The sequence below is a fragment of the Microcaecilia unicolor genome, chromosome 3 (assembly GCF_901765095.1).
Source record: "Microcaecilia unicolor chromosome 3, aMicUni1.1, whole genome shotgun sequence".
Lineage (NCBI taxonomy): Eukaryota > Metazoa > Chordata > Amphibia > Gymnophiona > Siphonopidae > Microcaecilia > Microcaecilia unicolor.
Window position 1 is genome coordinate 120779571 of NC_044033.1, and position 23742 is coordinate 120803312.

Genomic DNA, 23742 nt, shown 5'->3' on the forward strand with positions numbered 1-23742 from the left:
TGTGGAACAGGATTCCGGCTCTAAGATTCTTGTACTGTGACCCACAAACAAAATACCAAAGGACATATTTTCTTGTCCAACACATTTCTCGTAGGTGGCTGAATACACTTGGCAGTTGCTGTTTTGTCATATGTTGGAAATAAGATCAGAGAGAGGTCTGATGAAGATTTTTTGTAATAAAATCAAGCAGTATGCCTGATAAAGATTACCAGTAATCAATATGTTTATTCAAGTTGTATGAATTCTGGGCACATGGAGCTTGATTTTATAACAGGATGCCTATGTAAAATGTCCAGGCAGGTGACTATTTTATAAATACATAAATGCCACCAAGTTGTGCTCTGAGAAAGTGTAAATGTGTGCATGCACTAGGCAACTCCATAATCTCTCCACCCGCACCTCTCCCCCAGGAACACCTATGAGCAAGTCGCATAAAAGTAGGCCCATGCTTTCCATGCATGTACGTTTTATGTGCACATATGGCTGCACAATTTTATAACAGCCCTTTCCCTATCATCAAGCCGATCAATCCATAGACTGGTGGGTTGTGTCCATCTACCAGCAGGTGGAGATAGAGAGCAATCTTTTGCCTCCCTATATGTGGTCATGTGCTGCCAGAAATTCCCCAGTATGTTCTCTATCTCAGCAGGTATGTGGTCACACAGCAGCAGCTCTGGCTAGGTCTCCAAGCCTAATTGTTTAGGTTTTGTTGAGTACCTGGGGTTGAGGGCTCTTCGTGAGCAAGTGCAAACCTGGTGGTGCCAGGTCCCTCCTTTTCTGCCCCCTTGCGCTGGCTCTGTTAAAAAAAAAAAAAAAATTAAACGTTCAAAAAGGACGTCATTTGCAGCTGCTCACTGGAACAAGTCGTCGCTGCTCGGAGCAAGAAGCAGGTAATTTTTACCTTTTACTAGCGGGCAGGGGGTTCCCCGTACGGTCTCCACGTGGCTATGGCCTCGGATGGCAAGGGCGCGAAAAGACACTCCCCGGAACGCGTTCGTGCGCCTAGCGGGGAAGCGGGGGGGATTGAAGATAGAGTCGCCCTTTTTGGGCGCCCTTTCGGAGCCGGGAGAGTTCACCGGGTTTTTCCTCCGGCGCGGCGGCCTTTCCCGTCTTAGGCGCCCATCCCCCGCTGGCCGCCCTCCTGGTCGTGAACGGCCACGCGGTTCGGTCGGCTTCTTCTTGGGCCGCCCTCGAGATGGGAGACATTAACAGTTTGGTCGCCCTTGAATCGGGCGACAGTAAGAAGTCGTCGAAATTAAAACGCCCTTCTTCCCGCGCAGCTCCTTCTCGGAGTTTCCCGCCGGACGCCATTTTGGACGCGCAACACACCTCTCCCCCGCTCCTGGGAGCGCAGCTGGAGTTCGCCTCTAGGGCCGCGGCACAGGCTGCAGAAATGCACAGACTGGGGGGTTTCTCTCCTGAGTTCATTTTGCTGCTGCATCAGGCCTTTCTTATGCAGAACACTGCCCGTGCTCACCCCTCTGATCGGGGTGATGAGGCCTCTATGCTTAAGCGCCCTCTGGTGGATCTTGCACCCTCGGGGGACTCAGTCTCCTCTGATGTGGATGACGGCAGCGTGTCTGAGTTTTCCCAGAGATCCTTAGCGGACTCTATGGAAGAGACTGATCCTCGCTCGGATGGAGCGGATGACCCCTCTGCAGCGCGGCTTTTTCACTCAGAGGACTTGCCCAACCTGCTTGTGTAGGCCATGAGCATTTTGAAGATTGCCTCTCCGGAGGAAGGCTGTGTGTCTCAGCCTCTTCTGGCTCCGCCATTATGCTTGGAACGAAGCGCCCGCCTAGAACCTTCCACGTTCATGAAGCCAATCAGACCTTAATTTCAGCGCAATGGGATGCCCCTGAGGCGAGCCTGAAAGTAGCCAGGGCTATGTCCCGTCTGTACCCCTTACCTGAGGAGGAACGGGAAGCCTTTGTCTGGCCCACGGTAGATTCCTTAATCACTGCCGTGACTAAGAAAACGGCGCTGCCGGTGGAAGGTGGCACTGCCCTGAAGGACACCCAGGACAGGAGAATGGAGGCGGCCTTAAAGTCGTCCTTTGAGGCGGCTGCTCTGAGTTTGCAAGCCTCGGTTTGCGGCTCCTATGTGGCTAGGGCGTGCCTGACTGTTTTGCAGCGGGCTTCCCCCTCGGACCCTTCCTGGAGGGCGGAATGGCCGACCCTGGAGTCGGGTTTGGCCTACTTGCCAGACTTGCTGTATGATGTTTTGAGAGCCTCAGCCAAAGGCATGGCTCAGACAGTCTCTGCGCGGCAGTGGCTCTGGCTTAAGCACTGGTCTGCTGACCATGCCTCTAAATCTCGCCTAGCCAAGTTGCCTTTTAAAGGCAAGCTGCTCTTTGGGGACGAGCTGGACAAGATCGTGACGGAGCTCGGCACGTCCAAGGGCAAGAGGTTGCCAGAGGTCAGGACTCGGGCTGGCAGTGCCCGTTCTGGTTCCTCTAAGGGCCGATTCCAGGAAGCCCGTCGGTATCGCCCGGGCAAGTCGGCCTCCTCTGCCTCCGCTTCCTTCAAACGGAACTTCTCCCCCAAGCAGCATTCCTTTCGTAGGGACCGCCGTCCCGGAGGTTCGTCCTCCGGCCCGCCCCCAGGGTCGCGTACCCAATGACGGGGACCTGGTCCATGGCCCAGCGCACATAGGAGGAAGGTTGTCCTCGTTTCTGGGCGAGTGGACCAGGGTAACTTCAGACGCTTGGGTTCTGGAAGTCATCAGAGACGGCTACAAGCTAGAGTTCTGCCGACCCCTAAGAGACGGGTTTGTAAACTCTCCTTGCAAGTCTCAGGTCAAAGCAGCTGCAGTGCAGCAGACTTTGAACAACCTGATCCGCCTGGGCGCGGTGGTCCCGGTGCCAGTAGATCAGCTTGGCAAGGGGCACTACTCCATTTACTTTGTGGTGCCAAAGAAAGAGGGATCTGCTCGGCCTATTCTCGACCTCAAGGGGGTCAATCGGGCCTTGAAAGTTCGGCACTCCGTAATAGCTGCGGTGAAAAAGGGAGAATTCCTGGTCTCTCTGGACGTCAAGGAAGCTTACCTACATATTCCCATCTGGCCGCCTCATCAGCACTTTCTGCGCTTTGCAGTGCTGGGCTGACACTTCCAGTTCAGAGCCCTCCCGTTCGGGTTGGCTACGGCTCCGCGGACCTTCTCCAAAGTAATGGTGGTCATCGCGGCCTTCCTCCGCAAGGAGGGGAGTGCAAGTCCATCCCTATCTGGACGACTGGCTGATCCGAGCCCCTTCCTATGCGGAGTGCGGAGAGCTACAGACAGGGTCATTGCTCTTCTGAGCTCCCTGGGATGGATCATCAACTGGGAGAAAAGCCAGCTGCGCCCGACTCAGTCCCTGGAGTATCTGGGAGTTCGATTTGACACCCAAGTGGGCAGAGTGTTCCTGCCGGACAACCGGAGCGTCAAGCTTCGGACCCAGGTGGGCCTAGCCTCCTCTACTCTTCGAGCTTGGGACTATGTGCAGCTGTTGGGCTCAATGACGGCCACGATGGAGGTAGTGCCCTGGGCCAGGGCTCATATGAGACCACTACAGCACTCTCTTCTGCAGCGGTGGACTCCAGTCTCGGAGGATTACGCCGTACGCCTTCCTTTGGATCCAGCGGTGCGAAAGGCGCTAAGCTGGTGGCTGAGGCCAGGCAAGCTGTCCGCAGGGATGCCTCTTACGACCCCGGAGTGGGTGGTCGTCACGACGGACGCCTGCTTGACGGGCTGGGGAGCCCACTGCCTGGGACGGACAGCGCAAGGGCTCTGGTCTCCTGCAGAGACGAAATGGTCCATCAACCTCCTGGAACTCCGAGCCATTCGGTTGGCGCTTCTAGAGTTTCTCCCGGTACTGGTGCTGAGGCCTGTACGGGTCCTGTCGGACAATGCCACGGCTGTGGCCTATGTCAATCGCCAGGGAGGTACCAGGAGCGCCCCTCTAGCCAAGGAGGCCATGAAGCTATGCCTGTGGGCGGAAGCGAATCTGGAACAGCTGTCGGCGGCCCACATTGCAGGAGTCATGAATGTCAAGGCGGACTTTCTCAGTCGCCATACCTTGGATCCCGGAGAGTGGCAACTGTCTGCTCGGGCTTTCTTGGACATCACGAAATGCTGGGGCCGGCCGAGCCTGGATCTGATGGCGTCCTCGGCCAATTGCCAAGTACCACGTTTTTTCAGCAGAGGACGGGACCCTCGATCTCTGGGAGTCGATGCTCTTCTTCACAGGAGCTTCTCTACATGTTCCCGCCCTGGCCCATGATGGGCAGGGTGCTAGGCCGGGTGGCAAAGCATCCGGGCCGGGTGATCCTGGTGGGTCCAGATTGGCCCAGACGTCCCTGGTATGCGGACTTAGTCAGACTCTCGGTGGACGGCCCTCTGCGGCTGCCAGCAGAGCGGGGCCACTTACATCAGGGTCCCGTGGTGATGGAGGATCCCTCCCCCTTTGGTCTTACGGCCTGGCTCTTGAGCGGAAGCGGCTGAGGAAGAAGGGCTTCTCAGACAAGGTCAACGCCACTATGCTGAGAGCGAGGAAGCGCTCTACTTCCACCACTTACGCCAGGGTTTGGCGTACCTTTGCGTCGTGGTGCAAGGCAGGCTCTGTATCGCCCTTCACTGCTCCAATATCTTCAGTGTTGGCGTTTCTGCAAGAGGGGCTGGAGAAAGGCCTGTGGCTCAGTTCGCTGAAAGTCTAGGTGGCAGCTCTTGCTTGCTTCAGGGGTCGTCTGAAGGGGGCTTCCCTGGCTTCACAGCCGGATGTGGTACGCTTTCTCAAAGGAGTTAATCACCTGCGCCCCCCTCTGCACTCGATAGTGCCTACGTGGAATCTCAATCTGGTGCTACGGACCTTGCAGAAGCCGCCCTTCGAGCCCTTGCCAAGGGCATCGCTGAAGGACCTGACGTTGAAAGCAGTCTTCCTGGTGGCTATCACATCAGCCAGAAGAGTTTCCGAGCTCCAGGCGCTCTCGTGTAGAGAACCGTTCCTGCGATTCACTGAGGTAGGAGTATCGATTCGCCCAGTGCCTTCCTTCCTGCCCAAGATTGTTTCTCGATTCCATGTGAATCAGCAGCTTTACCTACCCTCCTTTCGTAGGGAGGATTACCCAGAGGAGTACCCTGCGCTCAAATACCTGGATGTTAGACGGGTCATCATCAGATACTTGGAAGTGACCAATGATTTCCGGAAGTCGGATCATCTGTTCGTGCTGTTCGCAGGCCCTCGTAAGGGTCTGCAGGCATCTAAGCCTACGGTGGCACGTTGGGTCAAGGAGACGATCGCGTCAGCTTATGTGGCGGCAGGAAAGATTCCGCCTATTCAGCTGAAGGCACACTGTAGTAGAGCACAAGCAGCCTCGATGGCAGAGTCCAGATCTGTCTCCTTGGAAGAGATTTGCAGAGCGGCTACTTGGTTGTTGGCTCATACCTTCTCACGACATTACCGCTTGGATGTGGCTGCTCGGGCCGAGGCCCCGTTTGGGGCTTCAGTGTTGCGTTCAGGGATTTCCATGTCCCGCCCTGGGTGAGTACTGCTTCGGTACATCCCACCAGTCTATGGATTGATCGGCTTGATGATAGAGAAGGTAAAATTATGTATCATACCTGATAATTTTCTTTCCCTTAATCATAGCCGATCAATCCATAGCCCCTCCCAGATATCTGTATTGTTTGTGTTCTGGTTATATTTCAGGTTCAAGTTCAGTCTTCATTTCCTGTTCACGAGGACTTCGTGTTCAAGTTCTTTCAATTGAAGTCTCTTCGAGTTGAGACGATTTTGTGTTACAGTGAGCTGCTGCTTCCTCTCCCCCCGTTTCGGCGGTGGCTGGATTGATAACTAAATTATGCCGGCGCTCCCTCCCGCTTCGTGCGGCTGTAGGGTAGCTTTGTATCCCTCCCGCTTCGGCGGTGTTAGGGTAAGCCAGCTCCTCCCGCGGTTGCGGTAGCAGGATAAGCCAGTTCCCCCGCGTCAGCGGGTGTGGTTTCCCGGCGGTGGTGCGCTGGAATATTTCCCCTCCCCTGCTTCGACGGTGGTGAGCTGGGCAGATTGTCCCTTTGTGGGTGTAATTCTCTAAGTGCTGAGTCCTGCGGATGGAGCTTTGATATCGACATACTGGGGAATTTCCGGCAGCACATGACCACATATAGGGAGGCAAAAGATTGCTCTCTATCTCCACCTGCTGGTAGATGGACACAACCCACCAGTCTATGGATTGATCGGCTATGATTTAGGGAAAGAAAATTATCAGGTATGATACATAATTTTACCTTTGTGTGTATGCTTGGGGAAAAACTTGATAAAATTATCCCCTTTTAAGTTTTACTTGGTATTAGTTGTCTGTACTGTTGATGTTTTTAATTTCTTTGTTTGATGTTGATATATCTGACATGTCCATGTTCTACAAATAAACCTATGATCAGTGGGATGTATGTTTTAATAAATGAAATTATAAGCAAATATCCCCTGAAAGGGACCTGGTCTAACTTTTATTTGGAGGCTACTGATACAAAATTTATAAACCGTTTTGATTGTACATAAGGCTGTGGAGTTGGAGTCACCAGAGTCGGTAAAAATGTACCAACTCCAGCTTCAAAATACAAAAAATTATAATGTATGCTAAATTAATAATTTCATACTTATATATATATATATCTATATATATATATATATATATATATATATTTGTACTGGATTAAACTACTGGTAAATATAAGATATATCCAGAAATTGTTACAGGTGTTGCCTCGTGGTTACTGCTTTGCTGCTGACCCAAGTTAGTGCTAAGAGGTTGCTCTCTGCTCTGAGAACAATTAGATAGAGGGTATCCATGAAGGGAATATCTGATTGAGGCAATTCTTTTTCTGAGGACAAATTCTTAAGATTTATTACAGATATTAAGGACTACTTTTCTAAAGCCACGGTAGTGATTCCCGCGCAGCACATGCGTCAAAGCTCATAAGAATTGAATGGGCTTGGTTGCATTTGCTGTGCCAGGAATCAGTAACAATGAACTTTGATCCTAGGGAACTGGGTTCGATTCCCACTGCAGCTCCCTGTGACTCTGGGCAAGTCACTTAACACTCCATTGCCCCAGGCACAAAATAAGAACCTGTATATAGTATATAAACCACTTTGATTGTAACCACAGAAAGGTGGTATATCACGTCCCATTCCCTTTCCCTTTATTGTATTTTTTTTTCATTTGACAGTATTTCTTTTTGTTCATGTTCTTTGTTCAAACTTCAAATATATTTGGTTAGTCCTAATTTTGTACATAAAGAAATATCCTATATTTCTGTAATCAAATTTCTCTTAGATTTACTCTACAGTAGAGGAGTCAGTCGAAGGTTTGGTGTACTGACTCCGCAGCACTGACTTCAATATAGCTAGTGGTATACCTGTTCCAGTTTATTAACGATCTCTGAGTATTTGTCCTACAAACTTATCAATAGAAATCAAACAAAATAAAACATGGAAAAGAAAATAAGATGATACCTTTTTTATTGGACATAACTTAATACATTTCTTGATTAGCTTTCGAAGGTTGCCCTTCTTCCTCAGATCGGAAATAAGCAAATGTGCTAGCTGACAGTGTATATAAGTGAAAACATTCAAGCATTACTATGACAGTCTGACAGGGTGGGAGGATGGGGGTGGGTAGGAGGTATGCATGGGGACATCAAAGCATATCATTGATATTCTAACAGGATGGGTGTGGATAGGTGAGGGGAGGGTGATCAACAGAGACATACAGCTTTATGGTTTATAATGGGCTAGGAACCCCAGATCCTTGTTAAGTCCTTTCTGTTGGGTGTTAAAATATTCAATCATTCTGACTTCAAAGGTCTTACGTTCTTGTATGGTTTTAAAGTTACCTTTCAGGATTCTCACTGTGAAGTCACTGGTACAGTGTCCTGGTCCTGTAAAATGTTGACTAACAGGCGTGGGAACCCTGCTGGCACCAGTATTGTTCATATGATGTCTATGTAAATTGAATCTTGTCTTAAGCATCTGGCCTGTTTCTCCAATATAGCATCCTTCGTTACATTTTTTACACTGAATGATATATACCACATTGGAAGATGAGCAAGTGAAAGATCCCTTTATGTTGAATATCTTTCCTTTGTGGATGACTTTGGGGTCCTGTGAAATATTTTGGCATAGTTTGCAACTGGATAAATTACAGGGAAGTGTGCCCTTCTGTTCCTTTTCAGTCTGTGATGGAAGTTTACTTCTGATTAGCTTGTGTTTTAAATTGGGTGGCTGTCGGAAGGCCAGTACTGGTGAGGATGGGAATATCTCTTTCAGTAATTCATCCTCCTGGAGTATAGGTTGTAGATCTCTTATGATTTTCCTCAGTTTTTCTAGCTCTGGATTGTATGTCACTACAAGGGGAATTCTGTCTGTGGATTTTTTCTCCTTGTACTGTAGCAGATTCTCCCTGGGTGTTTTGAGGGAGGAGGCAATATTCTTGGAGATTATTTTGGGGTTGTAGCCTTTCTGTTTGAAGGATTCAGTCAGGCTTTTAAGGTGTCTGTCTCTGTCCCCTGGGTCAGAGCAGATACGGTGGTATCTTGTGGCTTGGCTGTAAATGATGGATCTTAAGAGTGGACTAACACGGCTACCACACTTCCTACAAACTTAGAAACAATTCTACCCCCATTAAGGGGCTCATTTTCAAAACAGAAAAACATCCAAAAAGTGGCAGACTGTTGTTTTTTTTTTTTTTTTGCCAAAACGTCCAAATCACTATTTTTGGAACACATTTTAAAGATGTTTTTCTATGCAGGACTCTGCATTGCATTCAAATCACAAGGGAGTGTGTTGGGGGCGGGATTTGGACATTTTTCTTCCATAATGGAGCAAAGCAAAAACGCCCAGGGCTAAAAGTTAAATGTTTTCAGTCTAGACCTGTTTCAATCATGACTAAGTCACAAAAAAGTGCCCTAAATGACCAAATGACTACTGGATGGATTAAGATAAGACCCCACCCCCACCCCCAAAGATGTGAAAGAAACAGTATATACCAGCCTCTATGACACTGTCAGATGTTATGGCCAGTCCTATTAGAGCAGAAAGCAGGTCCCTGGAGTAGCCTAGTGGTCAGTGTAGTGCACAGTAGAAGGGGACCCAGACCTCTATCTCACTCTATTACACTTGTGGTGGAAAGTGTGAGTCATTCAAAACCCACCAAAAACCTACTGTACCACACATAGGTGAAACCTGCAAGTAGAATGAGCTATTGTAGTGGTGCACAGTTGGGTACAGTAGGTATTTGGAGGGCTCACCATACAATATAAGACGGGGTAACAGTGAGATGTGTACCCTGGGACCTTTTATGTGAAGTTCACTGCAGTGCCCTTTAGGGTGTCCCACTGCTCTGCTGGAATGACTGTGTGGTCAGTCTACTAAGAATGCTGACCCCTCAGATGTCCCAATGGCTTGTTTTTGTGCATCTTTCTCTTGGACGTTCCCCCCTCCCTGCCTCCCCCCCCCCCCCCCCCCCCAACAGTGGTCACAAAAGAAAAACGCACAGAGTACAAAACATCTAGGAAATGGCCATTTTCAGAACAAAAAGAGAGACATTTTTCTGGTTCGAGAATTGCTATGCTCGCCCCTTGATTTTGAACATTTTAAGCAAAATGTTCAAAGTTGGATTTAGACATATAAAAAATGTCCCTCCATGTGTATGCGAAGAGTAGGGGTGTGGTAGTTGGAGTAATATGATAAGGACACAAAAAAAAACCTGCTGCCAGAAACAAAATATATTTGGAAACAGCAAATATAATAATAGAAGGAGAAAGGACTTCATTAAAAAAACCACCCCGTACTGATCATAAACACATATCAAGGAGCTTTTTCAATCATTAGTCCTTTAAAAATAAATCCTGAATTTCTTGATTTCTCAAATTCTCGATTGCACATCACCTTCCATAGACCAGTTCCAAGGATTAAACTTCCAAAAACCTTTTTTCAAATAAAAAAAGCGTATTTTCAAAAATTCTATTTGCTGCATCAGGGGCTCACATTCAATCAAATCCACAATGGCAATGCGGGATTGAAAGAGCTCCTTATATTTTCAGTACAGGGTTGTTGTTGTTGTTTTTTTTTTCTGAGATCTTTTCTCATCCATTTATTATGTCCTTTTTCCAAATATATAGTTTTTCTCAGTGCATTTTTTCCTAGCAAAAAAGGTGCTGGTACTCAAATGCCAGGTCACCCTTCAGGAGTGGGGTGATCACTGAGGGACCCACCCCACAATAGCCAGGCCCCCTGCAACCAGTCACAGACTCTATGAGAAGGCAGAATTGGTATGTAGAGCCTGAGCTCTTCCATTAACATTTGAAGACCATGGGTCAATTTTAGCAAACAATGGAAAAGGAGCCAGTACTCAGTACCTCCTCAAAAAAAGCCCTGTTTTTTTCTGGAAAAAGTCTTTTGTATGTTGAATTTATACATTTGTTGTTGCTCGATTTTGTTTCCTTGTAGCAGGATAGGAACCATGAGGTTCAGGGTTCAAATCCTTCTTCCGTCTCTTGCGACTAGAGACGAATCACTGCCATTGCTTTAGATGTCCATGTAGATTATAAGTTCTTTGGGGAAGAAACCTGCACCATATGTAATTTGTAGAATGCTGTACAAATATCCTTGTATTTCAGTTGCACAGTTGAGTGTGCTTGAAAATGTAGCCATATTTGGGAAAACTGTTGGTTTAATTAGTGCTGGTTAGTTATTTGGGACTGCTGTCAGGGGCTGTTATGCTAGTCAGAAAGAGAATGCATTAAATCTAAATGCTGTGACCTCATCTCTCTTCCGTTTTCAGTGCAGAGAAACTGGCCTGGAAGGAACCTGCCAGGTGGTTTTTAAAAGAATCGTGCCTGCAAAATTTACGTTTAGCTCTGCAGTAATCCTTTCCAAACCAGAGTGCTTTATTTTAGACTGTTGGAAATGAGATTCTTATGCATGCTTCTATTACTAGGGGAAGGAATCTCACGGAGTAGCTTTAAGTGAGTGTTTCAGCCAGAGCTTAAACAATGGAATGATTTCAGAAGGAGCATGTAAAAAGTCTGCTTTCATTTGCAAAAGACTATGCATGGCAGTGTTTTTATATTTAGTGCATGCTGGATATGCAGAGTGCTCCTTTTTTCGTTCAGTATATTACCCATTAAGCAGAACGGTGCAATGGCTGTCCCTTTAAAATTAGAGCCGTGCACATTATAATAGGTGTCACTGTGCCGCTTGGTCCAATCGTTATTGGTGACTTAAGCTATTGGCTCCAAAGCCTGTGGCTGGCTGATTGACTGTCTGCGGGGCTGCAATACCTTCTTGCTTCAGATTCATTCAACACACAACTTCAGGCAGCTGAACGAACTAGCAGTGCTTACATGCACCTCCTGCTAACCTAATTCAAACCGAGAGCAGCAGCAAGACGTGTGCCCTCCATACTGCGTAGCACTGTCAGGCTTTTCAGTTCCAGGAACTTTGGGAAAGGATTTTCCAAGCAGGAAATGTCTGCAATCATGCTGGGGATGTGTTTATCAAACGAGGTGCTGGATCAAACTTGAAGCTAGTTTCTGATTCAGCACGTGGAAAAGGTCACCTTGCATTGCTGGAGAAAGAGCCAGGTCTCAACATCTGCTGGGGTTTTATTAGCAGTTTGGACACAGCTTCGATTTTGTGTTTATTTTTTGGCAGGGAAGGCTATCTAGCGGTACATATAAGCCTACTCATGGTAGATGCCAAAGGAAAGAATATGAAATGTCTCACTTTCTTTTTGATGCTTCCAGAGACCGTGAAGAACAGGTCCAAGAAAGGCCCTAAGAAAGGGGGCGCCAGCACAAGCAAGTTGCCCCCAGTTTGCTATGAAATAATTACCTTAAAGAGCAAGAAGAAGAAGAAGATGGCTGCTGAAATCTTTCCTGCTAAGAAATTAGCCAGCCCAAACTCCAACACTGTGCAACAGTTTCACCAGCAAAACCTGAACAACAACAACACTATTCATGCCCCCAACTGGCAGGGACTTTATCCTACCATCCGAGAAAGGTAAGCTGGGGCCCACTTCGTTTATCGTTTACCTGTGGGGGCAAAGTTGGGCACAAAATGCAGTGCGTTTTCTGCACTTTTTGTATGACAGAACAGAACACACAAAAAAACAATACTTTGTTCACTTATATGGCTAACAAAATCAAACTTGTGTTGTCGTAATGTGGCAAACCTTGATAATGTGGTAAAGGAAAACAGTTCTACTGGGCTGTTGGCATTTTTAAGAAATCCCCCCTCCCTCTGAAATCTAACACTAATCTTAAAATATTGCCACTTTTATTGGTTTCTCTTCTAGGAGGGGAGTTGGGGATAGAGGCATGCTGTTGGGAGAAAGGTCTCGATTTCCCTGTTGATTTTCTTTTCTATGCTTATATTTTTAAGGTAAAGCATGCAATGGTTTAAGTGGTGCTTTTTTTTTCTGAAGCAAGTGATGTGTTACGGGAATTGGGAAGGGGGGGAGTCTCAAATAATTTATTGTTTCTCTCTCTATAGAAATTCTATGATGTTCAACAATGAATTGATGGCAGATGTTCATTTTGTGGTGGGGCCACCAGGTGGGACCCAGCGGTTGCCAGGACACAAAGTAAGCAACAGCTGCCCTGTGGATTCAGAGGCAATAGTGATAAAGAGAAACTTTTATTTTTTTTCATTGTTATGTGCAAAAGTTAGTGGAAGTGTCGTACTGCACAGCAAAAGTCAGACCCTTTCTTCTGTATTTGCGATTGTTATATGCTTGTGTAATGAAAAATGCTATAAAGCAGGCTCTGAAAACCATGTTCTTGCCAGCCAGTAATATTCTGTGGGAAATCTTGTCTACTGGCTGCAGTAATTTCATTTCAGAGCTGGCACAGTGAATTGTTCTGTACTTAGCCTGTATAGATATAGATATTTTGGTCTCTGTCTGCATTTTGTTTAAATGTTGCATGATCTAAACACCTTCTCAGCATAGGTTAAAAAATATTCTCTTTCTTGGCAGTATGTCTTGGCCGTTGGGAGCTCTGTATTCCATGCAATGTTTTATGGAGAGCTTGCAGAAGATAAAGATGAAATCCGTATCCCAGATGTGGAGCCTGCTGCTTTCCTCGCCATGCTGAAGTAAGCATCCTTCATCTTGAGAAACTGAATTTACGGTGTACGGACAGAGCAGTCATGCAACAGGGAAAATTTAATAGATTCAGTGTTCTACAACAGTGTCTGTATGTGCAACTGTTTTGCCTGCATGTATCCAAACTGTTCTGAGATGCACATGCATGAAGTTGTGTGTTAGGATGGTTTGCACCGTGCTATTGGATTTTGTTTTTAATATTCCTTGATTCATACCCACTTGCTTCCTGCTGTGCTAGATGGACCTTTTGCTTTTGACTCGGTTCAGCATTTTTTTTTACATTCTAGTGGCTGTATCTTTAGGAACAAATTGGCTAGTGCAATGTATGTATTTTACAGTCTTCCCCTTTTTTGGATTTGAATGGAGCTCTCTTCAGAAAATGGGGAAAGAAAAGGAGCAAGCAGTAAAGTATGTATATGTGTACTCTAATCAGTGTTGTAAATATTTTATTGTTTATGCCAAATTACTCAATGCTTTCAGAAATGCAGGCTTTCTATAATTTTACTTTAGCCCCATAAACAGAGGGCAATTAAGTTATTCCTTTGATTTTAGTTTCCTACCATGTGATGTGATCGTACTCGTAATTTTCAAGCCCACTTTCTTTGTTTAGTTGTCATTTTAAACTTTGGGTTTGTCTTGGGCGTACTTTGCTAGAGACATGGACAATGGAAAAAAAATATCCGATATTTATGACACATTTTCTGAAATCTAAAAACATGACTCTTATTATTTTTTCATTCTGAATGTATTTGCTGTGTTTGGTAGACAAGTTAGAGCACTGGCGAGCAGTATCCTCTTTAGCATGGCAGCATCCCAGTTCGTAATTCCTGGCACCTTCTTGAGCAGTTATCCTGTGTTATTTTCTATGCAGTGACCAGGGCTGTATGTGAAACCTCGTTTTTAGGGTGTGTACTGCAGATTGATAGATAGGGGGTATAAGAGACAATTTGAAGTAAGAGCTCAGCTTTCTAGCTTAATGTTATCTATACAGCACTAAATGTCCCAGTCAAAAATATAATTTGTTCTGATTTTTTGATCCGATATTTATTTTTCCCGCATCTTGTTGGCTTTGTTTCTTCTCTTCAGCTCAGTCTTACAGTATTTCATGCTTAATCATTTCTCTGTGGGTTTGGCTATAGGCTTTTTTTTTTAAACTTTTTTTTTTCTTTCTTTTACCCTTCCAAAATTTTTACAACTTTTTCATTTTACATTCTTTGTGAATTTGCCCATCAGTACACTTGGCTCCGATTTTTCCATGTCTCATCTTTCTTCTTCCCTTCCTAAACCTTCATCATCATCTTTCTATGCACTAACTTTTTTATTATTATTATTATTATTCTCACCTTTCTATATCCAGCCAGCACAGAAATAGATTCTAGATTTTCTTCCACAGATGCTAAAGCCATCTGCCTTCTTTTGTTTTTATGATAGCAAGTCACTTTCTGTCCTTCATTAGCACGGTCAGACAATTAGTGTCTCTGCCACACAAAATTGCAGTTAAAGGAGAAGACTTCGGTTTGTTGGAGGTTTTTAGGAAGTGATAAGTGGCAGCATAGAGAAAAGAAAGGGATGATGAGCTGGAGTTGGTTCTTGGAAGCTGTTTGCTAAATGATATTAGTGGGCTTTACTTGAAGCAGATGGACAAGATTTGCCCTTACTGAGAAACACATCATTGGAGAAGACTTTCATTCCGACTTTTTCTGTTGATTTCTCTCTTGTTCTGCATCCATATCAGTATGCTTTTACTCCAGAATGAAACTGCTGTATCTGTAGCTGCATGCATGTCATGGACAGATTTTTTTTCCTTCCTTTATTACTCTTCTGTTTAGATGATATTCAAAGCTGTCTCCTAACACCCTTGCAAGCTGCTGCTTTATCAGCTTTGTTGCACAAAGCAGGGAGCAAAATGGGCTTAATAAACTGCTGACGTGTCTGCGCTTGCCAGGCCGCCTAAACCATTTCTTCAGGTTGACGCTGTTGTCCCACCGCTTTCCAGCTGGCCTCTGCCAGACCACTTTGCACCACTTCTGGAAGAAAATATTCTGAGGCAGATCTGTTATCTGTTTGCTCACCTTGCAAATGCCTAGCAATCTCTCTTGAGCCTTTTGTGGCTTACATTCATTCTGGATCTTGGAACTGGATGTTGGCCCTAAATTGACAGTGCAACAAACTAAGGGGCTTGTTTAGGAAAGCTTAACTTGAGTTATCTGCAGCAGGCCCCATGGGAATAAAATGGGCCTTGCTGCAGATAACTTGAGCTAAGCTTTAGTAAACCGGGGGTGGGGGGGGGGGGAAATACATCTTATGCTAATTCTTGTCTAATTAGTGTTTCAATTTTTTTTTTTTTTGTGGCAGTCTCTTGTTTCACTTCAGCTTTTTGTTTTGTTTTTCAGGCTGTCCCTTGTGTGTGTGTTCATCTCCATGTTGTGATTAGTCATCGTTTTACTTCGATTGTAGCACTGAAAGCTGAAACTTAAATAAGTTTAACAGCCCCCCCCCCCCCCCCCCCCCCACCCTGCCCCATAGTTTGAGCTTCTCCAGTACACATGAGAATAATTCACCATGCTTCTCCGTACAGTGTGTGCTTGCTTAGTCACAAGTCTGTCCCCTGTGTTGGGCCTACCACAGACAAGTGATGATATTCTCCCAAAAGACAAACTTGGCATAGCATGACTTCTTATGCAATTCTTGCAGTAGCCGATGCTGCCTTTGGTTTTTGTGTTTGTTTGTTTTTTTCCCCCTGTGATATCGCCAAGATGATCAGGTGTTTAAACAGGAGATAAGATTTGTGCCTTTTGCTGCTGTATTTATGTTGTCAGTTTGTGTATTACATTAGCTGGGTGAAAGAGTTAGAATGGGGATCGTTTAGATTTCAGTGCTAAAATGTATATAGTTTTAATTACTTTGCTGCTGTGCACCTTCTTTACAGACATACCTCTTCTCTTTTTTTTAGTTGTACTGTTTTTAGTGTTAATGCCACATCATGAGATGGACTTTTACTGGCGGTGTGAAAAGTGCAATGTGTCTTCTTTTAACAAGCAGGAAAAACCGAAAGCAAATAAGGGGGAAGACGAATCGGATTCCAACACAAGGGCAACATTTAATGCAATTAAACCAATGGACTCATTAAAACATTGTCTTAATTTGATTAAACATTGCTCTTGTGTTGGAATCTGATTGGTCTTCCCCCTTTCTTGCTTTTGTTTTTCTTGTTTTCTTGTTTGTTGTGTTTGGGGGGTCACTTCTTTTAATATCAGCCCAGTTTGTAAGTATATATGTTCTCTTGCAGATACATATATTGTGATGAAATTGACCTGGCTGCTGATACCGTACTGGCCACGCTCTATGCTGCAAAGAAGTACATCGTGCCTCATCTTGCTAGAGCGTGCGTCAACTTCCTAGAGACCAGCCTCAGCGCAAAGAACGCCTGTGTCCTGCTTTCCCAGAGCTGCTTGTTTGAGGAACCTGATCTGACCCAGCGGTGCTGGGAAGTCATTGATGCGCAGGCAGAGCTGGCTCTAAAATCGGAGGGATTCTGCGACATTGATTTCCAGACGTTAGAGAGCATTCTCAGAAGGGAGACGCTGAATGCCAAAGAAATTGTTGTGTTTGAGGCTGCTCTCAGCTGGGCAGAAGTTGAGTGCCAGCGACAAGATTTGCCTGTGAATATAGAAAATAAGCGCAAAGTGTTAGGGAAAGCGCTTTATCTGATCCGTATCCCTACCATGGCACTGGATGATTTTGCAAATGGTGCTGCTCAGTCTGGAGTTCTGACTCTCAGCGAAACAAACGACATCTTTCTTTGGTATACGGCAGCTAAAAAGCCTGAGTTGCAGTTTGTGAGCAAGGCCAGGAAAGGTCTCGTGCCCCAGCGATGTCACCGCTTCCAGTCCTGCGCTTATCGCAGCAACCAATGGCGTTACAGGGGCCGTTGTGACAGCATTCAGTTTGCTGTCGATAAGCGAGTGTTCATAGCTGGTTTTGGGCTTTATGGCTCCAGCTGCGGATCAACAGAGTACAGTGCAAAAATAGAACTGAAACGCCAGGGTGTTATCCTGGGACAGAACTTAAGCAAGTATTTCTCAGATGGCTCTAGCAACACTTTCCCCGTGTGGTTTGAGTATCCAGTTCAGATCGAGCCCGATACCTTTTACACGGCCAGCGTGATTCTGGATGGCAATGAACTGAGCTATTTTGGTCAGGAGGGTATGACGGAAGTTCAGTGTGGCAAGGTGACTGTCCAGTTCCAGTGCTCTTCAGACAGTACTAATGGTACGGGAGTTCAGGGGGGACAGATTCCTGAACTTATATTCTATGCCTGACCAGACTACCCCCAGTAGTGAAGTTCATATCTGGACCACAGTCACATTTCTCTTAGGAAATGAGCTTCTCTGCAAATGCATAACTAATGATGTTGTGGTAGTTGTTTTTTTCTTACTACAAGACTTTTAAACCATGGGAAGAAAATTACAGTTCAGCTCTAAATGAATGTCTTTAAAGCAGGTTTACAGAATGTTTCCATTCAAGGCACTGCATCTCAACCCAGTCCTCAAACCACCCCCCAGCTAGTAGGGTTTTCAGAATATCCATAATGAATATGCTTAAGGGAGATTTACATACCGTGGAGGCAGTGCAGCCAAACTTATGTTCATTCCAGTTATCCTGAAGACCTGACTGGCTGAATGTGCCCTGAGGCCTGGGTGAGAAGCTCTCACGTAGAACACCAAGAGCCACAAGGCTTGAGCAAAAAACATAGTAAACCTCAGGCAACATACTGAACAGTTGCATATACTTCTTCCCAAAACTTTGGCTGTTTGAGAGAGAGAGATTTTTCTGCTATACCAAATTTGTAACTTGTACAGAAAATAAAAAGATGAAGGTGTCTTCAGAGCTAACAACAAAAGTTACAGGATATCATATTTGAGAGCCATTTTAATGCCGTTTTCTTCTTAAGGATTTGAACCTACAATATCAAACTTAAGTGGAAAAATTTTTTCTTAATTGCTTCTTATAGCTGAAGCTATCACATGCAACATCTGAGACTGTGCAAAAAAATATGTCAGTAGTATTTTAAGGAATAAAATTGTAGTTCTGTCCTCACTGAAAACCAAGTAACATTTTGAAAGTAACGATCACACATCCTAGGGAGGTAGTAAAGGACCTGTGGACCTGCAAGCAGGTTTTCAAACAGAAACTTCCGTTCAGTCTCTTTAGAAAATGTAAATGTCACCGCACAAGAATACTTTTTTCTGTCTACCTACTTCGCAGCCTCACAATGACTTGAAAATGCAGAATCCATGTGTCCTCACCGTGTCCCTTTTTCCCCCTGTGAGCAAAAGTCACCCATGCTAAGTGCAGGCAATAAGCAAACCTGGTTTGCCCCATCATTCTTTATAATTCTAAAGTTTTTGATCTTTGGTAAGGTCCCTCTGCATAGTTAGCATTTTGTTAAATTAGAAAGTAATTTTAAAAGGTTAAATTAAACATGAGTCATTTTCCCCTTTCTGAGAAATTTGCATGATGGACATATAGAAGATCATTTTATGACAGTTTTTTAGTGCATAAAATTTATAGAGCTTTTCTTGGCCACCTTTCAAATGTATACATCAAAGCAGATTACAGTGACTAAAAAAGCCAATTTTACGTGTCGAAAAAACCTTTTTTATAACATTGTGTGACCATTTACTTGCATGTTTCTATGCATGCCTACAAGATCAAGGGTAGGCATTCCCCGGGGGGGCCTAATTTGGGCAGAATTGAGGTGGCATTACAGAGTTGCCAAGTTACTCAGTTCGGGGGGGGGGGGGAGGGGTTAGGCTAGTCCTGGATTTATGATGGCTCTACTCTGCATTATGGACGTACCACACTGATCTGAGTGGATATAATCAAGGATTATAAATATCGCACTGCGTTAGTGTATAAGGTCAAAACCGGGACTGGCCAAAAAATCTTCCTTCTGCCAGTGGGTAACTTTGAAGTTGCCACAGATGTGCATATGTTATAAAATATATGGGTACGCATACACATTTACACCAACTTTGCAGCAAATATAAATATGCACATCCGCATTTACGTGCTATTAGGATTGCTTCTGGAAGCCTATTTTAGAAAGTTGCATAGCCTGTTTTAAAAAAAGGCACCTTTTTTGGTATTTGTACAGAGGAGTTCTTATCAAATCATCCCCGTAATGAGTATAAATATAATTGTCCATAGCACTGTCAGCCCCCCCCCCCCACCTCCCAAATGTCTACATCCACTCCTCTCTCACAGTTACATACTATAGACTTTAAGCACTAACGTTGTAGATGAGCAGTTAGGTGCGTAACTGCAAATTAGGACCTCTTAACTGCTGCAGTAATTGCTGATTTATTGGTTGTTAGTGTCAATTCACATCTAATTAGGCAATTAACTTACACCTGTAACTGGCATGCTTCTATAACCACATGCAATTTTGTGTACTAAGCATGAAAATGTTCATGCAAGATTATAGAATGAGGGAGGTGAGTGACTTGCCTTTACATTGGCTGACCTGTTAAGGGAAAGGGGATAGGATATGATATACAGTACAGTATCAATTATCAGACTTTGCTGAACTAGCCTATCTGAGAGAATGCCAGTGACATTGCTTTTGAGAAGCACACAGCTTCTGTTTACATTTTCCATCATAGCACAGAGGGAAGTTTTGCACCTGAGACAATTACTTTAGAACCTGGGGCTCTACTTTAATTGTTAATAAACAATTTTTGAAAATTGGGAACTCTATGCCTTTGTTTATGCATTGTTTGTGGGGTTACCATTGTTTTCACTCATCCGACAATGGGTCAGTCCCGTTTACGTTGGATAATCAAGACTTTACTGTACTGTCTTTCTGCAGTTTACATATTATATACAAGTGCTTATTAGTATCTGGGACAATGGAGGGTTAAGTGACCTGTCCCCAGTCAAAATGAGCTTCATTTTTGTTACATTTGTACCCCGCGCTTTCCCACTCATGGCAGGCTCAATGCGGCTTACATGGGGCAATGGAGGGTTAAGTGACTTGCCCAGAGTCACAAGGATCTGCCTGTGCCGGGAATCGAACTCAGTTCCTCAGTTCCCCAGGACCAAAGTCCACCACCCTAACCACTAGGCTCATTGGGAATTGAACCCACTGCACTAATGATTAGGCTAATCCTCCAGTTTGTTACAAGCATAGGAGCCAGCTCCGTGGATGCTGAGCACCCCCGATATTGAACAAGCTCCTTCATTGTGTCCTGGGAGTGGCAATTTTGTATGGTTTGGCACTCTCATTCATTTTGAAATGTTGGCACCTGTGGTTACAAGTAAGCTACAAGACCTTTTCCTTAAAGAGTTTAGGTGTAATTGTTCTACCAGAGTGTGCAGCTTAGACATAACGTGTTTCTTGCACAACTCTCATTATTACTACTCATATCAGGCTGAGAAAATATAGCTTGATAATGGCGAGTGTAATTCTCATGTTGGCCATATGTTTGAGTGATGTGGAGGTAGGCAGAGGAAAATCAGCCGGTTATATTTTCATTTAAAGCCATACAGTAGATAGCTAAGGTTGCCTTGAGGTGTATAGACTTGTTCCCACTACTCCTCTATTTCTTGTCATTATCGTTTCTTGCTCTAATTGCCATCCCCTGCACTACAGTATCTGTCTAAGCATGATCTCTATCAAGCAACTGTGTCTTCTCATTTTGTCCTTAGCTGGGAACAGCAGCCAAGTCACCTTATCCTCCATTTTAGATTATTTGCAAGTTCACTGTTTCTAGGTCTAAGAATGTACCAAAAACCCTACCACCGCCTCATGTTCGTTGGACTTTGTTTCCCTTGTGAGTTTGAGGGGTGCTCTTACATTTGTGGAAATTAAGATTGATGAGCAAGTTGTAGATGATATTTTATAGTGGTAGTTTAATATGTCTTGAGTAGCTTTTGAAAATTAATCTTGCCTTCATCAGGTCAATAAGGTAGTTTACCTGGTGAGTAGAGCAATGGACTGAAAACCTTAGCATAATTTGTTTTTATATCCTCAGTTACCCACCTGGTTTATAAGATCCTTTCTATAGTCACCCACTGGATTTTAAAATAAATTAAGAAAAATACTGTAAACTCCCTTTGAGCATTATTTGGAAAAGCGGGCTAAAAATCCCCAAATTAAATTGCTTGTTAACCTTTATTTCAGAGTGCTCCCCCTCCTCCCCCCATTTCTTCTACTTTACCACTCCCCACTACTGTTATCTATATAAGTCCCATAAAATTCAGTCCTAGTCCAAAAACCCCAGCCATTTTCAAAACAAAAAGTTGGACTTTTAAGATCATTTTCAAGGAAAAAAAAGTCCAAGGGGAAAACGCACAAAAGTAAGCAATTGGGATGATGGGGGGGGGAGGGGGGGGGGCAGGATTCTAAGTAGCAGTGGGGCACCCTAGGGGGCACGGCAGTGGACTTCACATAAAAGGTCTCAGGTACACATCTCACCGTTATCCCCTTATAATGTATGGTGAGCCCTCCAAAAACCTCCTGTACCCAACTGTTCACAACAATAGCCCTTATGGCTGCAGGTGTCATATATATATATATATATATATATATATATATATATATATATATATATATATATATATAATATAGGTACAGGGTTTTTGAAGGGCTCACATCTTCTACCACAACTATACCAGTTACATTGGGATATGGTCTGGGTCCCTTTCTCTACAATCCACTTCACCAACCACTAGACTACTCCAGGGACATTCTTGCTACTCTAATAGGACTGGCCATAACATCTGAAGCTGTCATAGAGGCTGGTATGTACTGTTTTTTCCCACATCTTTGGGGGTGGGAGGGGATCAGTAACCACTGGGGGAGTAAGGGAGGGGGGTCATGCCTCAGTGGTCGTCATTAGAACACCTTTTTTGCGACTTAGGTGTGATTGAAATGTCTAACTTTTAGCCCTGGACATTTTTGCTTTGTTCCGTTATGCAGAAAAAAAGTCCAAACTTTGGAAATGCCTATATCTCGCCCCAACATGCCCCCTTGTGATTTGGATGCACTGCAGAGAAAAACGTATCAAATCTGAGTTTCGTGAACCACTATTTGGATGTTTCAGAGAAAAATGTCCAAATGCTATTTTATGCCGGTTTTGAGACATTTTTCTCCTTAGAAAGTGAGCCTCATAACCTCTTTTCATAAGTTTTTGGCAAATGTACATTCTTGAATGGTCTCTCACTGCCAGAAAGCTATTTTGACCTTGCTAAGCAAGGGATGCACTGACCAATTGAGTTTATGCTTTCAATTATATTGGGAAGATAAGTACCAGGGCCAAAACGATATGCCATATATGGTCAAACATATCAAGGGTACGTGCTGGCACTTTCTGGTTACTAAAATTGTTGAAATAGCAACACAGTTTGTAATAAGCAGACTTTTTTTTCAGAGTACCTTTGAAAAGAACACTAATTTATTTTTTTTATATTGGTCTTACTGAAAAGGTTTTATAATCATTACTCGACACGATTTAGATTTAACCAAAATCCAGGCTAAGTCCATGATTCAAATAGCATTAAATCACTAATGATTCTGTAGAGTGTGCTTAAATATAGGCATTGAAATCAGTGTGGATTCTATAACACCGTATGTAATTTAAGTGACTTAACAAGGTAATGAACACCGATAACCACTTAATAGACCATAATGAGCATTAATTGGCACTGATTAAAATTTAGGCACACAACTCGCTAAGCGTATTCTGTATTGATGTGCGCCAAACTTCTAATGCATGGAGGTAAAAAGGGGTGTGGTTATGGGCGTGGAAATGAGTATCTCGTGGGTGTTCCAAAATTTAGACACCTAGTTAAAGAATATGGCCCAGTGCACCTAAATCTGCACCGAAATTTACACCAGGTTTTCCTTGGCGTAAATGGATGCACGCAGATATTGGCACTGAAATATCAACTAAGCATATTCTATAATTGGCGCCTAAATCTAGGTGCGGATTATTGAATATCCTTAGCACTGATTTTTTTTTTTTTAGGCACCAAATATAGAATCTCCTCCTATGGGGGCATCTTTACTAAAGCACATTAAATTACTGTGCCTGAACAGCACAAATGATCGCTCAGTAAGGGCAGCGAGTACTTGGTTATTAGTGGGAGCATAGCCAGCATGGCCTCTGCAGTTACCACTCGGCAATGTGCAGTAGTACTCATTTTAACACCAAGTGCTATTAGTGCCTTCTGTTAAGGAGTCAGTTAAGTGATCATGTGAGGTAAGGGCCATGTGCTAACAGCAGTATGCAGTCCATAGCCATTTTCCACCCATGACCTGCCTAGGTCCTGACCCCCTAATTCAGCAAGCAGTTAACAAGCAAATAAGTGTGTGCTGTCACTCCACTCTTGTAGCTTTTGCCACCCTTATCCTATAACAGTTACTGCATACTAATCCACACGCTAAGAGCTAGATTCTATATATGGCGCCGCAAAAATTGGCGACAAAAAATCCCCGCTTGACTGATATTCTTCTAAATCTTGGTGTGGTTTATAGAATTAACGCTTAAATGGACAGGTCGCGTATAAATTTAGACATCACCATTTCCACTAA

General features: G+C 44.3%; 1 protein-coding gene across 2 annotated transcripts in view; it reads left to right on the forward strand.

The window, feature by feature from the left end:
* The window catches only part of BTBD3 (BTB domain containing 3), a 66973-nt gene extending 48025 nt beyond the window's left edge, over positions 1-18948 (forward strand). Inside the window, exons 4-7 of one of the 2 annotated variants that reach the window (XM_030196333.1) lie at positions 11782-12037; positions 12530-12620; positions 13014-13132; positions 16432-18948. In XM_030196333.1, coding sequence (XP_030052193.1) covers positions 11895-12037; positions 12530-12620; positions 13014-13132; positions 16432-17464 — 1386 coding nt within the window. In that variant the 5' untranslated portion in view covers positions 11782-11894 and the 3' untranslated portion in view covers positions 17465-18948. Of the gene's footprint in view, positions 1-11723; positions 12038-12529; positions 12621-13013; positions 13133-16431 lie in introns of those variants that run through there. The other variant, XM_030196332.1, reaches the window with a different exon arrangement.
* Positions 18949-23742: the final 4794 nt, after the last annotated feature.